This window comes from Leopardus geoffroyi, chromosome C2 (genome assembly GCF_018350155.1).
Source record: "Leopardus geoffroyi isolate Oge1 chromosome C2, O.geoffroyi_Oge1_pat1.0, whole genome shotgun sequence".
NCBI classification, from domain to species: domain Eukaryota; kingdom Metazoa; phylum Chordata; class Mammalia; order Carnivora; family Felidae; genus Leopardus; species Leopardus geoffroyi.
The window spans coordinates 2,720,316-2,747,067 of record NC_059333.1 but is presented as its reverse complement, the minus strand read 5'-3'; the positions used below and the strand labels follow the sequence as shown (position 1 = coordinate 2,747,067).

General features: G+C 46.3%; 1 protein-coding gene across 3 annotated transcripts in view; it reads right to left on the bottom strand.

Annotated features, from left to right (window-relative positions):
- The window catches only part of LOC123610502 (heat shock transcription factor 2 binding protein), a 105,540-nt gene that overhangs the window by 78,221 nt on the left and 567 nt on the right, over positions 1–26,752 (bottom strand). For 2 of the 3 annotated variants that reach the window (XM_045501225.1, XM_045501228.1), the window contains exons 2-4: positions 25,890–26,147; positions 24,968–25,118; positions 12,112–12,215 (exon numbers count right to left, since the gene is read on the bottom strand). In XM_045501225.1, the coding sequence (XP_045357181.1) occupies positions 12,112–12,215; positions 24,968–25,118; positions 25,890–25,925 (291 nt within the window). In that variant the 5' untranslated portion in view covers positions 25,926–26,147. The remainder of the gene's footprint in view (positions 1–12,111; positions 12,216–24,967; positions 25,119–25,889; positions 26,148–26,752) is intronic. The other variant, XM_045501226.1, reaches the window with a different exon arrangement.

Below are 26,752 nucleotides of genomic sequence, written 5' to 3'. Positions count from 1 at the left end.
GCACAGCAAGATGAGCACCAGTGGGACACCGAGATGGAGGCCACCGGCGGCTTCCGAAGAACAGAGCTGGCAAGTTTCGGCCAGGCCTCTTAGCAATGAACTATCGTCCCGATAGTCCCTCTGACCACACAAACAGTCCTAAAGGTTCACTTCAGGTAGCTCTTGGGCAGGAAAGGGCTTCCTGACCCTCCCAACCACCACCGCTGGTTGCACTATTTGTGTTACCTGCAGTTCCCCCAAAAGATGAGAGCATTTCCTTACTTGGTAAGAGATCAACTTAAGAAATACAGAAGCCTGGTTGAATACATCTATACCAAAGCACGATTAGAACAACAACCCTCAAAGTTAAAGTATTTTAGATGTTTTAGGGGTTTCTTTTGGAGAGGTGAATGCAGAACAAATCAAGGGGAAAGAAAAGGAAGAAATGGGGCACAAATCAAACTTTGTTGACTTCATAATTTGGCCTAGGTGGCCATTCACATCTACTAGGGATGATGTATTTAGTATGCAGAGTTTCATATACATCCGCACATATATTCACACTCACTTTAGGAGAAGGATGGTCACTGAACCTGTGACACATGCTAATGTTGTCTTAGGTGATTACAAACACTCGCTGTACCCTAACAGGAGTCTGGACTCCTAGACTCATTCTTCAGGTGTCTATAGCTGAACCCACTCAAGTAGTGGGAATGCGTGCAAACCTACGTCAGGCATGTGCTTTAGGAACTCTAGCCTCTCTCACAGTTGAAGCAGTCTGCATCCCAATTAGTCTGGTTATGACAGTTCTTCGATAAGATCGCTCAGTAGCTGCTGAGAATGACCGGACAGGATGGTCTTCACTACGGTCACATTTGGTGGCTGCATGCAGATATGCCCCAACACAGGGCTGCACATACAGTACTGTATCAAAAGAAACTCAATGAAAGTAATTCCATTCACAGTAACATCATAAATAAAAAAAAATACTTAGGAATAAACTTAAGAAAAGCAATTCAAGAGGTGCCTGGGTAGCTCAGTCAGTTAAGCATCTGCCTTCAGTCCAGGTCAGATCTCATGGTTCACCCACATCGGGCTCTCTGCTGTCTGTGCAGAGCTTGCCTCAGATCCTCTGTCCCTTTCTCTCTGTGTCCCTCCCCTACTTGTGCACTCTCTCACTTGTGCATGCTCTCTCTCTCTCTCTCAAAAATAAATAAAAACTTAAATAAATAAAAAAAAAAAGATGTTCAGCCAGCTCAAGCTACTCTACCCCACCTCAAGGCCAATTTCAAAATGACAAATTCAAAAAAGAAAATGAGAAGAGTGGGAAACAGAAAAAAGAAAAACAAATGCAGTTCAAGACCTGTACAAAACTGTAAAAACTATAAAGCATTACTGAGAAAAAATATAGAAGATCTAAATCAATGGAAAGATATACCATGTTCGTGAGCTGGGAAAGTCAATATTGGTAAAATGGTAATCTACCCAAACCGACCTACAGATTCAATGCAATTCCTATCAAAATTTCAGCAGGTTTGTTTGTACAAAAGCATAATCTGATTCTGCAATGCGTATGGAAATGCAAAAAAAAAAAAAAAAAGCTTATAAAAAGAAAAACAATCTTAAGGAGGAACTAACACTGCCTGATTTCAAAAACAAAACACAAAAACTTACTAGAAAGCTACAGAAATCAAACCAGTGTGGCACTGGCATAAGTACAGACATACAGATCAATGAAACATTAATATTTATGGCAACTGATTTTAACTGAAGTGTCAAGGCAATTCAATGGAAAAAGTAGTCTCTTTGACAAATGATCACAAAACAACTAGAGAGATGGTCATATGCAAAGAAATAAAAATAACAGTAACTCAAAATAAATCACAGACCTAAATGTAAAATTTCTAGAAGAAAACCTCTGTGGCCTTGGGTTAGGCAAATATTTCTTAGATATGACAACAAAGTCATAATCCATTAAAAAAATAGCAAATTTAACTGCATCAAAATTTAAAACTTTTACTCTTCAAAAGACACCATTAAGAAAGTAAAAACGCAAGCCATAGACTAAAAGAAATTATTTCTAAATTGTACAGGAAAAAAAAGACTTATGAGTAGAAAATATAAACAACTCTTGCAACACAAAAATAAACAATCCGATTAAAAATAGTCAAAAGTGGGGCACCTGGGTGGCTCAGTCGGTTAAGCGGCCGACTTTGGCTCAGGTCATGATCTCGCGATCTGTGAGTTCAAGCCCCGCGTCGGGCTCTGTGCTGACAGCTCAGAGCCTGGAGCCCGTTTCGGATTCTGTGTCTCCCTCTCTCTGACCCTCCCCCATTCATGCTCAGTCTCTCTCTGTCTCAAAAATAAATAAACGTTAAAAAAAATTAAAAAAAAAATAGTCAAAAGATTGTATACCTGAAACTCATGTAACATTGTGGGTCAAATATGTTTCAATGACAAATAAAACAATTTAAATAGAAGATGGGAATAGGTATTTAACCAAAAAAATGTATGAATGAATAATAAACACATGAAAAGATGCTCAACATGAGGATAATGCAAATTAAAACCACAATGAGTCACCATTACACTCTCACCAACATGACTGTAATTCAAAGGACCAACAATACCAAGTGTTGACAAGAATACAGAAAAAGTAGGACCTTCACACATCGCTGGGTAGAATGCAGAATGGCACACTCACTTTGATAAACAGTTTGGCAGCTCCTCACCAAGTTGACCATATACTTACCACATGACCCGCAACTTTGCTCCTAGGTACCTGCCCAAAAAAGACTAAAGTATACGCCCACACAAACACTTGTGCGTGAATGTTCACAGCGGTATTACTCATAAGAGTCACAAACTGGAAACAACTAAATGTCTATCAACTGGTGAACAGATAAAATATGGTACAATAAAAAGGACAATTGACACGTGCTAAACATAAACGAACTTCCAAAGCGTTACACCAGACATACAAGACTACATATTGTATGATTTCATTCCTATAAAATATTCAGAAAAGCCAAATCTATAGAGACAGAAAGCAGATCAGTGGCTGCTTAGGGCTGGAGCAAGGACTAACTACAGACATGTGATGGAAATGTTCTAAAAATTGAACAAAATCCAGCACGCACACGTGATAAAAATTCTCAGCAAACTAGGAATAGAAGGGAACTTCAAGTTGATAAAAAGCATCCACCAAACACTGTAGCTAAAATCATACTTACGTTTATGATGGGGAAGGCTACAAATGAATGGGGGCAGGCGGTACATGGGAACATCTCCCTATTTTCCAGTTTTGCTGTGAACACTGGAATATTGCTCAGCCATAAGAAAAGAGTGAAATCTTGCCATTTGCAGTGACATAGATGAAGCTAGAGAGTATATATAACATTAGGCAAAAGAAGTCAGAGAAAGACAAATATCATATGATCTCACTTATATGTGGAATTTAAGAAACGAATGAGCAAAGGAAAAGAAAAAGAGGCGAACCAAGAAACAGACTCTTAACTACAGAGAACAAACTGATGGTCACCAGAGGGGAGGTGAAGGGGGGTGACACAGCTGATGGGGATCAAGGAGGGCACTTGTGATGAGCACCAGGTGATGTATGGAGGTGTCAAATCACTATATTGTACACCTGAAACTAATACTACACTGCATGTTAACTGGAATTGAAATAAAAACTTTAAAAAAAAGCTCTATTTTTTTAAAATCATAGTTAATGGTGAAAGACTGCTTTCCCCCCAAGATCAGGAACAAGGCAAGATTGTCCACTCTTGTCTCTCTTATTCAACATAGTGTCAGAAGTTCCCTACAGTGTAATAACACAAGAGAAACAAAAAGTACATAGAGCAGAAGGAAGAAACAGAACTGTCCCTGTTTGTAGATGACATGATTATCTGAAAGAGAGAAAGAAAGAGAGAGAGAGAGAGAGAGAGAGAGAGAGAGAGAGAGAGAAAGAAAGAAAGAAAGAAAGAAAGAAAGAAAGAAAGAAAAAGAAAGAAAGAAAGGGAAAGAGAAAAGAGAAAAGAAAGACAAACTTGGGGCACTTGGATGGCTCAGCTGGTTAAGCATCCAACTTCAGCTCAGGTAAGGATCTCATGGCTCATGAGTTCGAGCCCCATATCAGGCTCTCTGTCATCAGCACAGAGCCTGCTTCAGATCTCTGCCCCCCTACACACACATGCACACGTATGCGCCCTCTCTCTCTCTCAAAAATAAATAAACATTAAAAAAAAAACTCAAGGAATTTTTTTTTTAACTCTTAGTTGGGGCCCCTGGGTGGCTCAGTCGGCTAAGCGCCCAACTCTTGATTTCGGCTCAGATCATGATCTCATGACTCATGGGATTGAGCCCCATGCACTGACGATGCAGAGCCTGCTTAGTATTCTCTCTCCTTCTCTCTCTGTCCCTCCCCTGCTTGTGTGTGAATTCTCTCTCTCTCTCTCTCTCTCTCTCCAAAGAAATAAACTTTTTTTAAATTAAAAAACAGGAGCACCTTGGAGGCTCAGCTGGTTGAGCATCCTGCTTCAGCTCAGGTCATGGTCCCATGGTTTGTGAGTTCGAGTCCCATGCTGGGCTGGCTGCTGTCAGCACAGAGCTGTCAACGCAGAGCCCGCTTCGGATCCTCTGTCCACCCCCTCTCTGCCCTCTCCCACTCACACTCTCTCGCTCTCAAAAATAAACATTAAAAATAATAATAAATTAAAAGTAAAAGTAAAAAGTAAATAAAACTTCTAGACTCATAAGTGACTTCAGCCAGGTCACAAGTTACAAGATCAGCACACACAAAGCAATGACATTTCTATACATTAACAACAACAAAATGAAACCTAAAATTTAAAACACAACATCACTGGGGCACCTGGGTGGCTCAGTCAGTTAAGCGTCTGACTTCAGCTTAGGTCATAATCTCACGGTTTGTGAGCTCTAGCCCCACATCAGGCTCTGAGCCTGCTTCGAGCCCTCTATCTCCCCCTCTCTCTGCCCCTCCCCCATGTGTTCTCTCCCGAAATTTCCCTCTCTCTCTCTCTCTCTCTCAAAAACAAACATTTAAAAAATAAATAAAAATTAAAAAAATACAACATCATTTAAAACTGGTCCACATGGGGCGCCTGGGTGGCGCAGTCGGTTAAGCGTCCGACTTCAGCCAGGTCACGATCTCACGGTCCGTGAGTTTGAGCTCCGCGTCGGGCTCTGGGCTGATGGCTCAGAGCCTGGAGCCTGTTTCCGATTCTGTGTCTCCCTCTCTCTCTGCCCCTCCCCCGTTCATGCTCTGTCTCTCTCTGTCCCAAAAATAAATAAACGTTGAAAAAAAAATTAAAAAAAAAAAAAAAACTGTTCCACAGAAAATGAAAAGCACCCTGGCCGCTGGTCCCATGCCTCCCGGGGCCAGTTTGCCGAGTGCTCTGAGTCAGTGCCACAGGCCCGGGCCTTGCCAAGACTCCCCGCTGTCTGCCCGGCTCAGCCCTGCAACACCGGGAGACCTGAGCAAGTGGCCTGGGACTCTGAGCCTGCAGGAAGCAGACAGGCAGCTGCAGAATCCCACTGAAGGTCAAATACGCTGGGGCAGAGGTCAATGAGGTGGACAAAGGGGGACGCCCACCCAGGTAAGGAACTGGCCCACCAGGATCGCACGGGAGGCCCCGATCCAGGCAAACGCTGCCACTTGGTCATGACAGACCCAGATGCTCCCAGCAGGAAGGACCCCAAATACAGGGAATGGCACCATTTTCTGGTGGTCAACATGAAGGGCAATGACTGACATCGGCAGTGGCAGAGTCCTCTCCGATTACGTGGGATCTGGGCCTCCCGAGGCCTTCACCTTTACGTCTGGCCGGTTTATGAGCAGAATGGGCCGCTGAAGTATGCCGAGCCAGTTTTCGGCAACCAATCTGGAGACCGCTGTGGTAAACTCGAAGTGGCATCTGCCTGCAAAAAGTACAAGCTCAGGCCCCTGACGGCCAGCACGCGTTACCAGGCTGAATGGGATGGCTGTGCGCCCAGCTCTATGAGCAGCTGTCTGGGAAGCAGAGGGAAGCCAGGAGATGGAAGTGTCCTGGGGGTCCCCAGCAGTACTCTCAAGTTCAGTGACGCATGTAGATGTCCCCCCTTCCCCACTCCCATTCTCACAGACGAGACCTGAGCCATCACATAGTGGGTCAGGACGACTTTTCCTTCTGCCTACCCTTTATAATTCTACAGTGGGGTATAATTCTACACCCCGATTTATGTTTTGATCAAATCTGAACTCCATTCTGGGGGACATTTTGGTACTAGGATGGGATCATCAAACTGTTAACATAATAGCAACCCAGAACTTAACAAAAATTTCAGGTAAAAAGACCAGGTCTACAGTAATAGAGCAGAGCATCAAAGAATCTTTAAGGAAGGTTTGAAAAACAAAACAAAACAAAAAACTGATTCACTGCCTCTGCCTTTGTGAGGCAGCCCAAGTCGGGAATTGTGCATAACGGCATCTTCTAGGTCACATTTTCATGACAGTGTCTCTCACCAAGACAGCCAGAGGCTGGCATGTCCCCTAACCCCCAGTGTGTTACATCTCAGACTGGTTACTAGGGGTCAGTGTCTCTGGTTCCTTTAAAGACCAGTACTGGAAAAAGCAAGAGGGAGCATCACTTTGCAGTTAAGAGGCAGCCATCTAGATGAGCTGCATGCCGGGTGAGAGGTTGTCAGAAATCCCGTCTTCGCCTGTTAAATTGATCACTCTTTTCTGGTGTAAGAAAAGCCAATCTGGAGTTTTAGAACGTTCTACTAATTCAGCTATTCGCTTACAGTTAGATAAAAATTAAAACATTGGAATCAAGAAAGGAAAAAAGAGAAACGCTTAGGTAAAAATCTAACAAAACGTGTAGAATCTGTGTGCTGAAAGTTACAAACCACTGATGGAAGAAATTAAAGACAACCTAAGTAAATGGAAACACACACTTTGTTTGCAGACTGCCAGATGCAACAGAGACAACAGTTCTCCCCAAGCTGATCTACAGAAATGACACAATTCTCATCTGAATCCCAGCAAAAATTTTTACAGACACAGATGATCTTATGATAAAATGTATTTGGAAAAGCACAGGACCTGTCTAGACAATTCTGGAAAAGAAAAATTCGACGGGAAGAATCACTTTATCTGATGCTGAGGCTCACTATGTAGCCACAGTGATCAGACAGTGAGCTCTGAGGGAAGAACAGGTCGATGGGCCAGGGCAGAGAAGCCCGAACAGACCAGGCAGATGCGCTAAGGAATCGCTGGCAGAGCTACAAGAGGGAAGATCACCTCCCCCACAAAGCATGGGAGCAGCTGGACCAAAAAAAAAGAACCTCAACCAAAGTTCATACCTTACACAAAATTTAACCCAAAATGCATTGCGAACGTAACTGTGCAATATAAAAATATAAAACTGTTAGGGGAAAAAAGTCCTTAGGACCAAGGGCTACAAGAACAGTTCTTACAACACTAAGCGCATTGATCATGGAAGGGAAAACTAACAAACTGGACGCCACCCAGATTGAACCCTTTAGCTCCATAAAAGCCCCCATGAAGATGATGAAACAACATGGTCCACACTGGGAGAATCTATCTGCAAACCACGCGTCCAACAACAGACTTTTATCTAGGGTATGTCAAGAACTCTTTAGACTCAACAGTAAAATATATATATACATACACGTATATAAATATTAAAAAGATTTATATATAAAAAAAGACATGAACAGGTATTTCACAGAAGAGGATACACAATGGCCAAATAAGCGTGTTAGAAGATCTCAGCATTGTCAGCCACTAGAGAAATGCAAATCAGAGCCACAACTCACCTACCAGAATGGCTACAATAAAACCAGTGATAATACTAAATGCCAATTAAGGTGTGGAAGAAATGAATCACTCACACATGGCTGGTGGGAATGTAAAATGGAACCACCGCTCTGCAAAACAACTTGGCAATTTCTCACACAAGTAAACATGCATTAGCACATAACCCAGTGACTGCACTCTTGAGCCATCTATCCCAGAGAAATGAAAATGTACAATCGCACAAAAACCTATACTCGGATGTTTATAGCACCTCTACTCCTAATAGCGAAAAACCGGAAACAACCCACCAACTCCTTCCCTGACAGAACAGTTGAGCGAAGTGTGATCTAGCCATACCATGGAATACTACACAGCAATAAAAAGGAACAGACTATTGATCCAAGCAACAATTTGGATGAATCTGAGCGGAAAAAGTCATCTTCATGACATTCCATTTTCATGACATTCTTGAAATAAGATGATAGAGATTAAATTTTTTTTTAATCCTTATTTATTTTTGAAAGCGAGAGGGACAGAACATAAGCAGGGGAGGTGTGGAGACAGAGAGGGAGACACAGAATCTGAAACGGGCTTCAGGCTCTGAGGTGTCGGCACACAGCCTGACGCGGGGCTCGAACTCACAAACCGTGAGATCATGACCTGAGCCGAAGACCGACTGAGCCACCCAGGCGCCCTAAAATGATAGAGATTAATGTGTGACAACTATGTGCAGGTGGTTGCCTGGAGCGAAGTACGGGGCACAGGGTGGGTGTGGCTGTAGCAGGGAAGCATGGAGAGATGTTTGTTTGGTATCTTCAACGTGCTGGTGACGGATACGTGAATGTATACATGTGTTGAAACGGCACAGAACTGAGCGTGCGTGCACACGTACACACACACTTGAGGAGATACAAACGAACCCAGGTAAAGCCAGTGAACCCAAATAACTTGCGTGGGTTGTGCCAGTGTCAGTTTCCCGCCTTTGACCCCGTGCCGGAGTGATGCAAGACGCTACAGCGGGGCAAACTGGGTGGAGGGTACAGGGACTCCCCTGGACTTGTTGCGCCTTCCTGCAAATCTGTGATTCTTTCTGAAACCTTTTAACCAAAACCAAACTGCATTGTAGCAAAAGCTGGAGGGCTGCATGCAGTTACTAAAAATGCTCCAGTTTCACTTTTACAGCACATCAAGTCCATGTTGTGCAAAACACGTCTCAATAAAGTTGCTTTTAAAAAAGGAACAATGGGGCGCCTGGGTGGCGCAGTCGGTTAAGCGTCCGACTTCAGCCAGGTCACGATCTCGCGGTCCGTGAGTTCGAGCCCCGCGTCGGGCTCTGGGCTGATGGCTCGGAGCCTGGAGCCTGTTTCTGATTCCCTCTCTCTCTGCCCCTCCCCCGTTCATGCTCTGTCTCTCTCTGTCCCAAAAATAAATAAACGTTGAAAAAAAAAAATTTAAAAAAAAATAAAATAAAATAAAAAAGGAACAATAATCAAACCCTGATATAGTCACCTGTTTTAAGTGAATACTCCTACCTAACAGAGTACCGAGCATAAAGCTTTCAGGATTCCTTCAAAATCCTCTGTAGTTCATTTCTGATTTTAACTGAAACATACGATCAGTTTTTCTTTAAAAAGTTTCCCGAAATAATACAATGTTTGCAACAGCTTCCATTTACTATCACAAAAGTAGCAACTCTTTGCTAACAAATCAAAAACACAGATAACAAAAAACAGGCAGTCACATGCAAGTCTGTTAACTGTGAAAGGAGTGCACACAAGAAGACACACAGAGAAAATGAAACCACAGGCAAGCGACCGAAATGCCCCTCAGCACAGGTGAACTCGCACCTCATGTAGGCCAAGTTCACACACGTGGGACAGCCAGGTCAGACAGTAAACACCGGCAGACCCTTTGTGGGGAGCCTCGTCTAACCTCACAGAGACAGCACAGTCCTACGAAAAGCAAGTCAGATGTCCTCCAACAGCTCTGCCCACACCAGGAAAGCTGGGCTCTTTCCTCTCCAGAGTTCAAAGGTTGCCACTGCCAGGAGGACTCTCCTGCACTGTGCCAGCCCCTGAGTGCACATCAAGGCCCAGCTGGACTCCCATTGACCGGATTCAACTACTGCTGAGGAAACAGCTCAACTGAGGAACTGAGGCCGGGAACCAAGCTTCCCCTGTCCGGCAGCCATTCTCCGGCGGTGGGGGGGTCAGGAGCTGTTGCTCCCCCATCACGCTTCTTTATGACTTTGAGTCCACGCTGTGTTTTCTCACCTTTGCTTACATGTGGATCCAGTAACCGCTGTCTTTTCCTAATGACGTCTACCCATACTGTGGTTCTTACTAGCAGTGCTCTAATGTGGGATCCAGTCCCCGAATTCTTTCCTGGTTCCTCAACTCTAAAATAAGCTTCCAGCGTCCAGCCCCGTGATCTGTAGACACCTGGGCAGAGACCAGAGAAGAGGCCATGGAGGCAGCTCTCAGTTCTCTACAGCAAAAAGAGATGCGGCCTTGTTATGGCCAACACGAAGGGACTCCCATCTGTATCAAGTTGGCAGGAGAGTTAAACAGGAAACTTAGCTGGAAATAGGAAATAGTTTAATCTACAATATTCCCATGTTGTAACTAAGGTCAAAGTGTCAGGGCAATAACACGCTGGTGATCTGACACTACTTTACCAAGGTCATTTCATCCATTCTATACTGACTGGTGCTTTACCAGAATGGCTTATTTTTATGCACTGCATCTAAAATGCCCACAAAACATGCACTTTTTCCCTACGCTTAACAATTAAAAAAAAAAACAAACAGGAAGATTCTGCCCAGTTAAGTTTCAATTTAACAAGGATGTTTAGCAATTTGAGTAAGTATATTGAACCAACAGGTGCGTTGCTGATTTTTACCAAATTCCTTCTTGTATGTTGGTCAACTTCTTTCAGACCATGAAACTTTCAGGCCCAAATTAGCCACACTGGCATCTTAGTTGATCATGATCCAAACCATGACAAAACTAAAACTTCAATTATGTGACACTCAACTCAGTTTTGAGACTAAAACTCTTTCCCTTTTCCTACTTGCTCAGTATTCAAGTCTCTACAGACCCACCAGTTTTGGAACGCCTCGACGGCAGCCTCAAGCATTTGGAATCCCTTCACTAGAGGAGGCAGCGGGCCTGTGACCGGCTACCACACACTCCTTCACACTAACAGCGCCTGCTGGTCCCGCTGAGCCAGGGGCAGCACCCGCCGGGGCCCAGGGAACCAAATACCTAGCTGCTGTTACTAATACTGTTACAGTGTTATTACTGGGAAAACAAAAAAAACAAAAAAAACATGCACACTCCGAATTTTATCATTTTATCCAAAGTGACAGGATAGTTCTAGCTTCACAGAAAAAAGGGGGAAGTATTTGTTCCATAAAGTAAAAACGTGTAATTTTTGAGAATTTGAGAATATCTTAAATATTAAAATACATGGGTTATTTCTAAAATGTTACTAAATGGGGGTGCCGGGGTGGCTCAGTCGGTTGAGCATCCGACTTCAGCTCAGGTCATGATCTCACGGTTTGTGGGTTCGAGCCCCACGTCGGGCTCTGTGCTGACAGCTCAGGGCCTGGAGCCTCTTCGGATTCTGTGTCCCCCCCTCTCTCTGCCCCTCCCCCACTTGCGCACACACTCTCTCTCTCAAAAATAAACATTGAAAATTTTATTTTAAATAATAAAATATCGGTGAATGATCCCTTAATTATTAATATTTGTAGGTAATACATTTATCTCTGATTATGAATTATGATGTGCACTTTTTAAGATTCTTACTATACTCTGACTTTTAAAGCTTTGCAATGGTCTTTTAAACATAAAAATCGGGGCGCCTGGGTGGCGCAGTCGGTTGAGCGTCCGACTTCAGCCAGGTCACGATCTCGCGGTCCGTGAGTTTGAGCCCCGCGTCAGGCTCTGGGCTGAAGGCTCAGAGCCTGGAGCCTGTTTCCGATTCTGTGTCTCCCTCTCTCTCTGCCTCTCCCCCGTTCATGCTCTGTCTCTCTCTGTCCCCCAAAAAATAAATAAACGTTGAAAAAAAAATTTTTTAAACATAAAATTCAACAGAAAGTGACTATCACAAGTCACCCAGTGAACGTTCTCCACGTTAAATGGTCATAAAGGCCAACGTTTGACTATGTTCCAACCCATCCGCAATATATGCGTTTCAAGACACAACCTCTCGAGGCTGAAGGTCTACACAAGCTGTTGGCAACGCCACTTTGTGGACGCAGCCGTGACACGAGTGTGTTAAGCGGTGGCCCGTGAGCATCGTACCTTCTTCTCTCTCATGCTGTCAGCCTGCACGGTCTCCAGGCGGGCTTTAAAGTGCTCACAGTCCATTCTCAGTCGCTCTAATTCTTGCTCTTTCCTTTCCAGGTCTAGAAAAGAGAGGCATAGCAATACTCAGTGTCTCAAATCGCTACTCTTTGGTAAGAATCCGTTTTGCCTAATCTTGTTTCAGGAAAAGCAGCACTGCTTGTTCACAACCAGTCCTTGACCGATATTCTAAGAGTCCTGCTCGTTTCGGTTTTCATCAGTTTGCAGCCCGTAGCAGAAAGCACTATTTTTGTTGTCGTTTCTGGTCGTGTGTTTTTAAGACCTCGTTCTACTGCCAGACTTGTACTCGAGGCTTTAAGAAAGTGGGTTATTTAAAGGACTGAAGGCAGGGCTGAGAAGCCTGACTGTCTCGTGGCACAGACTTGTATCTGCTCCATAAAAAGCAGAAGGCAGCTCAGCGAGTAGACGGTGCCAGCCGGGGCTGATTCACAAAGCGCGTCTCACCAACTGGCAGACTGACTCAGGAGGAACAGCGGCAGTCAATGGAGGGTGGGAGCAACGTGGTCACACAAAAAAGGCCACGGTGACAGCGTGGCACCACGGCATTCTTCCTCTCAACCACATTCGCTTAGATGGCGATTCAAACAGCCAACACAATTCCCCAAAGACATTTATGTTAATAAGTCTGAAATCAAAAGCATTATCAACTTTAAATAAAAGCTATTATGACATTCATAAAGCAAAGAAGTCTAGAGCTTAAAATGTTAAGTGCCTCGACTTCAGGGACTAAGAAATCATCCATTTTTATGCTAATGTAAACCAAGATTTGAGGTGGAAGAACACAGTCCGCCCGTGCCCTGCTGTGTCCCTCGTCAGTTTCCTATTCGGAGGACTGAGTGGGGCTGAAAACCTACACTTCTAGCAAGTTCCCAGGTGAGGCTGATACTGCTGATCTGGGAAGAGACTCTGAGAAAGACCGCTTCGGGACCACGGCCTGGTCTCTGGTCACTAACGAAATGCAATCGACACCCATCAGCACCAGCAAATGAGGGAGCCCAGCCACAGGAGCACGGGGTGCGGAGAAACGGAGGGTGGCGGGGGCAGCAGCCTGAAAACTGGTGCCTTCCCCTACCTGAGAGGGGAGCTGGCTTACAGCACTCCCCCCAGTGAAGAGCAGACCAGAGGGGGCTGTGGCTTCATCGCCCAGGGTCTGACAAAGAGGGGACCACCAAGAACAGCAGGGGCATCCCAAAAGCTCTGGAGAAATGAATGCAGTCTGCATTTTCCAGGGGCTCATTACCCTAGAAGGGAGATTAGCACCTGAAGCTAAATATTCAGTTACAGATTATGAAACTGGCCAGAATTTCTCACTGAAAATGTGTTTCTGAGAAACCACGTGAATATGGGACTATTTCTTCTCCCTTAAATCAGTTCTCTTTCTCCCCTTCGATAACATATCATGCCACAGCAGGACTTTCCCGATTCTACACTCTGCCCTATCAATTGTGGCCACCGAAGAAATCAATGATCAGTCAAATGCTTTACTGTTTTTTTTTAATGTTTGTTTATTTTTGAGAGAGAGACAGACAGACAGAGCATGAGTGGGGGGGGGGGGGGGGGAGAGTGCAGACAGAGAGACACAGAATCTGAAGCAAACTCTGGACTCAGAGCTGTCAGCACAGAGCCCAATGCGGGGCTTGAACTCACGAACCCTTAGATCATGACCTGAGTGGAAGCCAAACACTTAACCGACTGAGCCACCCAGGCACCCCTCAAGTACTATGCTTTAAAAAAACTACACAGTTGCGCTTTGTAACAATGTTAAATTAAAAACATATATTATTTACAATTATGAATGAACCATAAATTGCATATGGTAGAAAGAAAGAAAGAAAGAAAGAAAGAAAGAAAGAAAGAAAGAAAGAAAGAAAGAAAGATCAAAAAAGGAACTAAAGTAATTAGTGGTGCCAATTTTTTCTTTGCAGTTCACTTTTAAATTTTCTTGTATCATTAAGCGGTGTATCATTCAAACATGGCAAAGAAGATAGAAAATTACATCCTTACAAGCTTTACCATGTATAAAATATGGAGGAATTAATTCTGACCACCCAGAAGATTTTCATTACAGTAACTTCATAATCTCTCGCTCTATATACCTGTATACAACTTTATCATAGGCTACCATAACACAGGACACAGTCAAAACGTCCCACTCTCCTACAGGTGCCCCACAGAATTCAAAGTCAGCACCAGGGAAGCCACACCCGCCCACCATGAGCCCACCCCAGCCCCCTGAGGCAGAGGGTGCCTTTCTGCTGTCCGAGGCCGCCGCCTTGTGGCCGGATGGGAGCACTGCCACCACTGTCCAACAAAACCCCCACCTTGCATTGTCAGTTTGGCCCCCAGCAGGGCCTGCGGTGTTTGCCAGAACCAACACCACAAGGGCAGGGATTTTCATGTTTTGTTTTCTGATACATCCCAAATCCCTAGAACAGCACACGGAATTTTATAAATATCTGTCACATAAATAAATTCCACTTCTCTACACATTCCTTCTGCTAATCCTTGAATAGAGAAAAATGCACAGCTACTTTGATTGTCTCGTTCTCATAATGAGAATATACCTTTCTTATGATTTTAATCCAGGGACAGAGGGGCGCCTGAGTGGCGCAGTCGGTTAAGCATCCGACTTCAGCCAGGTCACGATCTCGCGGTCCGTGAGTTCGAGCCCCGCGTCGGGCTCTGAGCTGATGGCTCAGAGCCTGGAGCCTGTTTCTGATTCTATGTCTCCCTCTCTCTCTGCCCCTCCTCCGTTCATGCTCTGTCTCTCTCTGTCCCAAAAATAAATAAACGTTGAAAAAAAAAAATTTAAAAAAAATAAAAATAAAATAAATCCAGGGACAGAAAGAATATGGACAGTAAATGATCCACTATGTGTAATCAAGACATTATCCTACCCAGCCTCAATATCAGAATAGGATCACCCAGCCTAAGATTCTTTCAACTGCTCACCTTTAGTGTTCAGAATGAAGGAGAAACCTTCTCCATTTAACTGTTGACTAATTAAAAGAGCGGCCAAGACAGACCACCGATGTATAAACACAACCTACATCACAGGCTACTTCAACGTCGATCTGGTTTGAAACTTACAATCCTTTTTTGATAGTTCCAATAACATGAGAACACCTGTATCTCTTAATGTTTAAGTTACTGGTGGGAAGGGTACAGTGAACTATTACAGGCAGGAGACAGAGCTATAACTGAAAAGCAGCATTTCTACAACACTGAGCCAAGAAATGTAAACCACACAAAAGAGATCGATTTCCCCTACCCTTTTTTTTATCACCAGGTATGCTTATAATAAGAAAGCAAACTATCAGTTGTTCCATGTACATTAATACGAAAGTATTGTTTTTGATCAAAATAGCCAAAAGTCTCAAATCCAAAATGAAAGCTTTTAAACAGCCCTTAACTTCTCCCTTTGCATCACTCTCCAATAGGTTCAGAAAAGGATTTACAGTTAGCCGCTATGGACTCCATTTACTTTGAACTGAGATTTGGAGGGTGTATAACAAAGCACCACAAACTGGGCAGCTTAGAGCAGAAACGTCTCCTCTCCTAGTTCTGGAGGCCATGGGTCCAAGACCACAGTTCAGCAGGCCCATGCTCCCTCTGAAACCCGCGGGTGAGGATCCTCCCTTGCCTTCTCCAGCTTTCAGCAGCCCTGCTGTTCCAAAATTCCCATCCGCCTCCGCTGTCATTGGCCTTCTCCTGGTCTCTTCACATCAGCTTCCTCGTGCACATCTTGTTTCTCGGTGTCCAAATTTCCCTTTTGTAAGGACACCCGTCATACTGGATCAGGGCCCACCCTAAAGACCTTGTCTTATCTTAACATAATCAGCCTGTCAGCAACGTAAGTTCAAAAAGTGATAAAATGAGAGTTCAGAATTCATTTTTAAAAAATCCTTCGGTTAAAGACATTACGTGAATTTGAAATCCTGCTACCCACTCTAAGCCAGAAAAACAACACTTTGATTAGCCATCGAATTTTTAAAACAAATCGAAGCGGGTGGGGGAAAAGAGGTGGAACCGGAACATGGAAATAGCATTTTTTTCTCCTGCACTGCCAAAAACCTGCTCCCCAAACCACTCTTCTTTCTCTACCTTAAAGGCCATTGGAGTTGTCTCTTGCAGGATGAAGAAAATGTGTGACTAACGGGAATTCGTTCTACTGTGGCACTGCCAATGGATGTGGCAGCACCTTGGATCACTAACTTCAACATCCGTGTGTTGGAGCCCCTTAGTCCACGGGTAAATGCCAAAGAAAAGGGGCCAGATTTCATCCTTTGTATGTCCGTACATTACCTAGCAACGCTTGGCAAACACCAGGCAGACAGGGCACCTCTACCTGAGTGACTCATCCACCACGTTCGCTGGAAGACTTGAAAATAAACACCATCACAAAAAATAAGATCAATCTTGCCAAATTCAAATGAATTCTGTTAAAGCATTTCTCAAACTGTTGAGTTGGGAAACGTTTCATTTATTGGCATACAGAGATAATGTTAACGACTGCGTGTCGACAGCGATTCGTTCAAATAACGTACGTCTCTGCCTTCTCCATCGCGGCTACATCCCCACTTCCTCTGTCCAAAAGCCTGTTAGGTCTCTTTTCCTCTCTCCCAGTCCCCTGTGCTCTGGACCATCTCCACGTGCCCCTGAGATCCACTCTCCTCCGTGCTCTGTGCTCCAAGACGCAAAAGTGAACACCCACAGCACCCAGGCTCCTGTTAGACCAGGACAGGGGCAGGGGCAAGAGGAGACACGCTGGGGCACTTACTCCCCACTGCATCATCGCTACCCGTCTTCCAGTGGCAGCAACTCCCCTTCCGGGTGAGGCAGGCCCCTGCCCTCCTGCGCATCTGGCAGCTCTTGGGGAGGCCCTGGAACCCCACTCCCCTAGCTCCCTAGCGTGGGTTCCCCAAACCTGGACCACACCCGTCCCTCCACAGCACACTCCATGTTACCCCTTTTGTTCCTGCCAACACATGGGGAAAAGACACTCTGACATTATCTCATTTGGGTCACAATAAACTTTCGGTTGTATCAAATAATCTTTTTTTCTTTTTTAAGATTTTATTTTTGAGTCATCTCTCCACCCAACGCGGGGCCCGAACTCCCAACCCCAAGATGCAGCGAACCAGGCTCCACCTGCTGAGCCCGCTGGGCACCCCGATAATGCCCTGTTGGCACTCACTCTTCCTTCCATCCCACTCTTCGCGATTCTCTCTCTGGTTCACGTTTCTGTGGTCCAGAAATTATCATTCTTCTCTGAGCTGTAAACAGAGGTCTTCCTCTTCTCATTAATACTACACTTGGGAAATTAATCTCCAAACACCCGTCAACACTTGAGAGACCATGTGGTACTAGTGGTTTTCCAAACCCGCTTCTAACAACCCAAGAGCGCCTAAGGGACACTTACAGCTCTCTGAACAGTTTTTCCACTTTTGCAGGTTTTTTACACTTTTTATTTGGAAACAATTTCAAACTTACAAAACATCACCCAAATAAAAATCATACAAAGAATACCCACATTCCCTTTCCCCAGACTCATCTACTGGCAACATTTCACATCTGCTCATCCCTTGTACCATGGACACACACACACACAATACGCACTATGAGCCAGCTGAGGTAACTTACATCTATCACAGCCCTTTACTTCTAAATACTTCAGTGGGTATTTCCCAGGAATAGGGATGTCCTAGACACCTACTCTATACAATTGTCAACTTCAGAAAAATTAATACCTCTATCTAATCTGCCACCGACATTCAAATTCTCTCAAATGACCCCAAACCGTCCTTTATAGCATTTTCTTCCTTCAAGGCACAACAACCAGTCAAGTGTCAGGCATTCCCTTCGATTGTCATTGTACTTTTGGCCTTCTTTAATCTGGAACATCTCCATAGTCTGTCTTTCCTGTAGGACATTACCAAATGTTTTTAACAATTTAAAAATCACAACCACATATATGGAAGAACTTACATTTCCAGCTATAATGGTGAGGGAACAGATCAATCTACCCACCAAGAATAATTACAAAAGCAGAACTTAAAAAAATGGACTCCTCTGAAAGTATGTGAGAGCTCCTGAATCACACAGGCCTTTAGGCTATAGGACCCAGAGACGAGGAAAGTGCCCTGAGGTACAGGACCCCAGCTTCCCACTTCATTCTTCCCAAAGACCCTGGCATAATCCAAAGCAGTACAGGGAAAGAGACAGCAAAGCTGGGCAGAGCAGCCAGTGGTGGCACAGAGCTGGGAAGTGAAAATAAATTCCAGAGCTATCAGACAGCCAAGACTCAGGGTGGGCCATGATCCCAGAGGAGATAGGAGCACAGAAAAATGAGCTGATGTCGGAGCCGTCTCTCTCCTGCAGGCACTCAGCAGAGCATAAGCAGAACACAGAGGCTGTAGAGGAAAGCAGACAGTGAGTGGGGGGAGGCGGGGGCACCACTTGCTGGAGAAAAATAGCATCACCGAAAGCCTCTACAAGTTTCACTTGAAAAACCCCACTAATCAATAAAAAATTACAAAGACTACCAAGAGGGAAATTAGACAATACAAGCAGATCAACAGGTGATCCAGATATTAGAATTATCAGATTCAAGGGCACCGGGGAGGGCTCAGTTGGTTAGGCGTCCAACTTCGGCTCGGGTCATGATCTCACAGTTTGTAGGTTCGAGCCCCGCATCAGGCTCTGTGCTGACAGCTCGGAGCCTGGAGCCTGCTTCGGATTCTGTGTCTCCCTCTCTCTGCCCCTCCCTAACTCACACTCTGTCTCTTTTTCTCTCTAAAAAATAAATTTAAAAAAGTAAAAAGTAAAAAATAGAATTATCAGATTCAGACTTTAAAATAACTAATTAATGTTACAGGAAAAAAAAAGGCAAAAACAGAATTTCATCAGGGAGCTACAATAAAACACAACCGAGTGGATATCAATATAAAAACTAATAAATACTAATCATAAGTTACATAAAAAAAAATAACAGAACTAATAAAGAATTCAGAATCAAATTCACACATACACGGCCATTTACAACAAAGCCGTCTCTGTACTAAAGGAAGGAAAGACTGTCTTTTTAATAAATGGGGCTGGGTCAGTTGGCCACATATGTCTAGTGACTTTTTTTTTTAATTTTTTTAAATGTTTTTATTTATTTTTGAGACAGAGAGAAACAGAGCATGAGCACGGGAGGGGCAGAGAGAGAGGGAGACACAGAATCCGAAGCAGGCTCCAGGCTCTGAGCTGTCAGCACAGAGCCCGACGTGGGGCTCGAACTCACGGACTGCAAGATCATGACCTGAGCTGAAGTCAGACGATTAACCAATTGAGCCACCCAGGCGTCCCCCCCACCCTTTTTTTTTTTTTCAATTTTTGTCTAGTGACTATTTTTTAAATAGACAGGGACAGCATGAATTATACAAGAAATTCATCATCACAGAAAGTTCTATTGGACAATGCCAACAGAGGCAAGATGTTGCTGCACAGGTGCAGCAGCAGGTGCTGTATTTTAAAGTACACAAAAGAACTTGTTTCTATTGCTAAAGAAAATTAGTCAAATATCTCTCCAGCATATCATGGCCACACTAGTTTGTATACATTACTGATATTCAAGGAACAAAACAAGGCTGGTTCACAATATTAACACGGTAATAAATAAATAAACATATTTCAGTAAATTTTAAAAGGTTAAAACTAATGTTGCAGATTTTAAAACGTTAGAAATAAGACTGCAATTTATGTTTGGTGTCAACACGAAAAATTATACGATCACAACTCAAGACTCTGAGGATCTGACTGCCACTAAGACATCAAGTTGTTTTTACATTGTATCACCTAACATCTCAAAGGCAACCTACGCGTTTGAAAAGTGGTCTATAGGACAATGGAGATTGAAACAGGCTGAATGTGGTGCTGGGAAAACTGGACAACAACATGCAGAAAAATGAACCTGGACCACTTTCTTATGCCATATGCAAAAAGAAACTCAAAATGGATGAAAGACCTAAATGTGAGACAGGAAACCATCAAAATCCTAGAGAAGAACACAGGCAACCATCTCTCTGACCTCAGCCACAGCAACTTCTTACTCGACATGTCTCCTGAGGCAAGGGAAACAAAAGCAAAAATGAACTATTGAGACCTCTTCAAGATAAGAAGTTTCTGCACAGTAAAGGAAATAATCAACAAAACTAAAAGGCAACTGACAGAATGGGAGAAGATATTCACAAATATCATATCGGATAAAGCGTTAGTATCCAAAAATCTATAAGAACTTACCAAACTCCACACCCAAAAAACAAATAATCCAGTGAAGAAATGGGCAAAAGACATGAATAGACACTTCTCCAAAGAAGACATCCAGATGGCTGACAGACACATGAAAAAACGCACATCGCTCAACCTCAGGGAAATCAAATCAAAACCACAATGAGATACCACCTTACACCTGTCAGAACGGCGAAAATTAACAACTGAGGAAACTATAGATCCTGGCAAGGATGTGGAGAAACAGAAACCCTCTTGCACTGCTGGTGGGTATGTAAGCTGGTGCAGCCACTCTGGAAAACAGTATGAAGGTTCCTCAAAAAATTAAAAATACAACTACCCTACGACCCAGCAATTGCACTACTAGGCATTTATCCAAGAGATACAGGTGTGCTGTTTCAAAGGGACACATGCACCCCTTTGTTTACAGCAGCATCATCAACAATAATTGAAGTATGGAAAGAGCCCAAATGTCCATCGATGGATGAATGGATAAAGAAGATGTGGTATATATATACATATATAGATATATAGATATAAATACAGATACACACACGTATCTATATTCGTATCTATATCTATACCTATAGAAGTATCTATAGATACACACAAACACACACACACACACACACACACACACACAATGGAGTATTACTCAGCAATCAAAAAGAATGAAATCTGGCCATTTGCAACTACGTGGATGGAACTAGAGGGTATTATGCTAAGTGAAACTAGTCAGTCAGAGAAAGACAAAAACCATATGACTTCACTCATATGAGGACTTTAAGAGACAAAACAGATGAACATAAGGGAAGGGAAACAAAAATAATATAAAAACAGGGAGGGACACAAACCTTAAGAGACTCTTAAATACAGAGAACTGAGGTTGCTGGAGGGGTGGGGTGGGGGGATGGGCTAAATGGGGGATGGGCATCAAGGAGGGCACTTGTTGGGCTGAGCACAGTGTTAAGTGTAAGTGATGAATCACTCAATTCTACTCTTGGAACCATTATTACGCTATATGTTAAGTAACTTGGAGAAAAGAAAAGAGGCTGAGTGACTTTTTCACTGTTTCTCTAAATGAACCAGTGCCAATCAAGAAAGACAAGGAATTATCAGACCTTGTGATGTAATTATGAAACAAAAGTATCTAACCCTGATTTCAAGCTTCAAGATCGGTATAACTGAAAAACACCCTGAGGTTGCACAGCAAGGGTTTAAAATCTTGACCATTCTTGATTTACGTCAAAGTCCACTTTGGTCCTCCCTTTCTCCCAGCACCGAGGGGCCTATGGCACCTTAGCTTCAAGAGATAGCAAGCAAGTTGGACAGAAGAGCACGCAGACACCGGGCGAGAAGTAACCTCAGGACCAAATATTCAGGCACAGAGAATAAAATGGGAGGCAAAAACAGGGGCCCTGCCCTCCCACCCACTCTTAACGTAAGATGAGAATAAAACTTTATCTGAAGGAAAAGAACGGTGTGCTATAACATCTAACAGGACTAACAGGAAGACAGATCTAGACAGTCAGATAAGAAAGTGAATCTGAACCTGAGTCTAAGTCCAATAACAAAATCTTTTAAGCCATGGTACAGTTTTGCTTAGGTTTTCGGGCGGTATTGCTTTCTTGGGGAAGGGGGTGTTTTTCTGGTCTTTATCCTAAAAGCAAGGAGAAGCCATTGAAGAATTAAGCAGGGGAATGACACAAGCTAACAACGGTTAAAAACTACATGGGCTGCAGTGCACACGACAGACTGGAAAGTGACGACGAGCGGACGCTGCCAGGAGGCAGAGCTTCAGGCAAAACACAAAACAAGACAACAGTGTCCTGGGCTTGGATCGGTGGTGGCCGTGGCAGTGGCAGTGGCAGTGAAGGCAGGCTAGTGAATTCACGATGCATCCATGAGTGGCAACGTACAGGACTTAATGGGAAGAGAGACTGGGGGTGCGGGGGAGGAGAGGCGGGCAGTGAGGAGGATCCCAGGTCTCTAGGCGGATGGAGGTGCTGGGGAGGCTGAGCAAGCCCAGCGTGGGGTGGGGTAGGAGGATGGATACCACGAGTCAGAGGTCAGAAAGTAGCCATGTGTCCTGCAGTTTGTTAGGCTGGGCTAACAAACACATAGAGCCAGCTGCCAAGTTAACAGGAAAGAACACACTGCAATGTCTTAACAGCCCCTCTTTCGGTGACCACTCATTCATAAAAAGCTTGTTTTGAAAAATCCCAGACTATCAGAAATTCTGCTGTTTGGAATTATACCACTAAAAAGAAAACATCCTCCTGTTCCCTGCAGAATCAAAGTCACTGGGACACAGAGCAGCAGCCTTGATTTCCTGCTGGCTGCAGAGCTTCAAATAAGGCACTTCAGACACGATGTTCCACATCTATCTACATTTTGTGGTTTTCAAAGACAAGGCCCGGGTCCACTGTAGTAGGATATGGCGACAGCCCCACACACGGCCCTATTTTACTTGGAGCCCATCAAAACATGTTTAAGGTGCACTTCACCTGAACTCCGTCCCTCCCCAAATCCCTCGGCAATGCCGGCCTTTTGTTGTCAAGAGGCCCACCGTTCCTCTGCTGTGTGGTCTCCCTCGTCGGGCTGCAGGTCCCTCCTGACGGCTGCAGGCTGGCTGCTTGTAAGACAAATGGTGAGAATTTGAAACTATCGTTAAAAAAAAGCAAGAAGAAACACCAAGGAGGAGTCGGATACAGGACCGCAAGCCTGGGGGTCTGGGCCGAGCCGAGGACCAGAGATCAACCCGGGAGCCACCGGCATGGAGACAGACATGAAGCTGTGTGTGCAGGAGACCACCCACGGAAAAGCCACGGAGTGAGGGGAGAAGGGGCCTAGGCCTGAGCCTCAGGCAGCTCCACTAGCCGAAAGGCTGCCGCACAGGAAGACACATCGGCAAAGCAGGCCAAGACAAAATGGCCAGAGAGCGGGAAGAGATGGCCGCGGGGCCTGAGGAAGACCAGGGGATGGGCGGCAAGAGCTCCCAAAGCCTGTGATCGAGTCACCGCGGATTCTTCTGTGGCCCTCGCTCCTGCACGCACCGCAACCTGACGTGGTGTCTCTAAAGACTGCCTCGTGCTGAGCAATCCGTGAGACCCCGAGCGCAGGATGATTACCCCGCGGAGAGACATAACCACCCAGCACGCTGACATACCCTGCTACGGGTCAGCACGTCGCCTCCCCAAAGACAAACGCGTGCGGCGACTGACTGCTCTCAGAGGCTCGTCGGATGAGCACGGGACCAGAAGCAGGGACTCAGAGGCCAGTGACCTGGAGCGACAGCGTAACCAGTGACACGAGCACATGCGGCAGGGTCCCAGCGGGAAACAGAGGTCCAGACGTTGAGATTCACGGAAAGGACTACTTACAGAGAGGAGAGCGGCACAGGGGACACAACGGGGTTGCTGAGGCACCCAGAAACTGGCAACAGCGCACCCGACGAGGGAATGGGAGAGACTCAGCGGGAGCTGAGACCGTCTCCGGGGCCCTGAGGTGGAAGCCACAGCTGTGGAGGCCGCAGGAGGAAACACCCCAACCCGTCTCCACCCCTGACGCCTTCCACTGGTGAGCCCTGGGCAGCCAGCAAGAAGTCAGAGGCGGGCAGTCTGCAGGAGCCCACTGCTGGGGGCACACACCACAGGGCAGAGGAGAGCGGGTCTGAGGATTCCCAAGAGAAAACGAACAGGGCAGGGAACTCCGGCAGCCATGCGCGTTTCCCCACCCAGCGGACGCGGCTGCGCCCTCCGCCGGGGACTCGTGCACAAACCTGGCGTGCTGTCCCCACACCTTCTCGTCGGCACTAGCGCTGGGGACCTGCCGCCTTCCTAGAGACCACCGGTGATGGTGAGCGTTCCGACGCAGTGTGGCGCGTCGGCCTGGAGCGCTGCGGGCGGACTCAGCTATAATTCAGCCTCAGCTACGCAAGCGCACAATCAGCCCCAGAGGCTGCCTTGAGGACGTCAACGGGCGCCCAGACTGCTACCCGACGGGCAGCCCAGCTCACATCTCCAACTCTGAACGGACAAGTCCTGGCAGTCCCGGACTTAAATCAGGGCTAGACAGTGACCTGTCCGTCCACCCAGAGACAAGTCCGTCCACCCAGAGACAAGTACGCACGCGCCGGTCTCTCCACACACGCTAAACTCCATGCAACCCGTCCACGGGGCGAGATCTTCAACTGACACACTTAGTTTTCAGAGCAGCGCTTTTCAATGACAAAAGCGTCACACGTGTTTGCCAGGGACGGGAGGTGGAGGGGAAGAGAAGCTGGTGAGATACTCCAGAAGAGCTGGCAGCCCTTCTTCCAACACGAGCTTAGGTGTCTGAGTCCCTCCTGTGAGGGCACCTCGGTTCCTTAGGTCCTATCTGACTCTCCCAAAAGGAATTACAAGGACTGTAGCAGCACCTCGAGGCGTATTTACAGTTGCCCTGTGGTTGTTTACGGGAGATTAGTCTGCTGGAACAGACAGCGTCGCCGTCGATGGCTGCTAAGGATAAGACTCACTTTTCTCTACAATCTTTAACTTCTGGAAGCTTTCCAGCACTTCCCCATTTAGTATTCTGGGCAAGAAGTCCCGGATTTGCATTACTTCAGTCGTCAGGCGTTCCAGGTCCTTCTTTCTGACTTTCACAAATTCTTCTTTAGATCCCACCTGCTAAAACAACAAGCAGATCTTAAGATGATTAACGTTTCTCTGTGGAGGACAACGACCGGCAGCCCAAGGCAGCCTCCTTTCCCTAGCGCCTCTATGTTCCTGATGGTTTCGATAGCGGGGCTCTGCTCTACCCAGCCGCCCTCTGCTCTGTAGGGTACATCTTGACAGCTGGAGCCACAGGCTGCAAGGGGAAGCCAGTTTTTGTCTTCTCCCTGCACCGAGGCCTGAAGCCATCCTCCTGAAAGCCAAGGACAGGCCCGGCACCCGGCTCCTCGGCGGCTCCTCGGGAGCAACGGGAAGGTCACTGCACTCCTGCTGGGGGCACCTGGCCCGCGGGGGGTCAGCTCACTTGGCATCCCCAACCCCTCAAGGTTGTCCGGGTCACGAGCAGAGGCACAGGCAGGTTAAGTGACCTCCTTAGGGTAACGCCGTTAACGGGACAGAACCGGACCCTGAACCCGGGTCTCTCCCGCATCACCTGCTGTGGAGGCGACAGCGTGGCGACCTGTGGCCTGCGTTCTCCCTGCACCTTGCACTGAGCCTTGGAAGGCGCGTTAGGGCCTTGCGAGGAGGGCCGGGCTCGGACGGCATGTCCCGCCGCCGCGCCCACGGCCCCCGCGCGGGGGTCCCCGCCACGCCCCCAGCCCCCCGCCCGGGCCACGCTGCCCCGCGGACGAGGCCCAGGGCTGTCCAAGGAGCCCTGGACAAGCCCAGGCGGGCCGCCACACGGCGCGAGAAAGAGAATGGCGGCCGCCCGGACCCCTCACTGACCCGGGAGGCCTCCTCAGCGCCGCCCGCTTCGCCCATGGCCGCCACAGCCAAGGCTCCGTGCGCCTGCGCGGCAGCGCACCCTCTGACCGCCCCCCCCCCTCACGCCAGAAAGAGCGGGAACGTATCCGCGCCGGGGGGTCAGGACGGCGAGCCACGAGGCTCAAACCTCGCAGAGTTCGCGCTGCATTTTCGGTTTTACGGACGAGGGTTGGGCATGGTGAGATCCCGCGTCGGTTCTCCTGGCTTAGCCGGGGCTAACTGCAAAATAGAAGGACAGTGAAACCCAAGTGTAAGTGTCAAGTTAAATAAGTCAAATCGGGATTGGGCCTTTCCTGTTTGGCAAGGGACGCTAGACCAACGGGCTGTGTGTTCAAAGGAACAGCCGCCACGCAGCCGGCGGCCATGCTCCCACGCTGGGCTCTAAGCTCCAATAGCAAGGCTCGAAGCTCTCCGACAACAGACTCCTCGCGAAGTCAGCCCTGGATAGGGAAGGTCAGTCTAGCCAGCTGGCTAAATAACTGAGACGACCACCATATATTAGAAGATGCCACCTAGTCCATTTACTTGCCCCAGTATGACCACTAAATTCACAAAATAGGGTGCAGCCTGTAGGTTCAAATGTACTGGGTTACTACGATAACTAAGACGTCGTTTATTTCTAAGCTGGCAGGAAGCCAACACTGCCAGAGTTCCCTGAATGCTCTCCAGGCCTAAGGATGGATTCACAAGCACTCCCTCCAAACTCCTGCCCCACACCGGGACCTGCCCCTGCCATCCTCTGCATTGGTTCCTGACCCTGTCCCTGGACCTGCCCTGCCCCTGCTATCCTCTGTACCAGGACCTGCCCCTGCCATCCTCTGCAC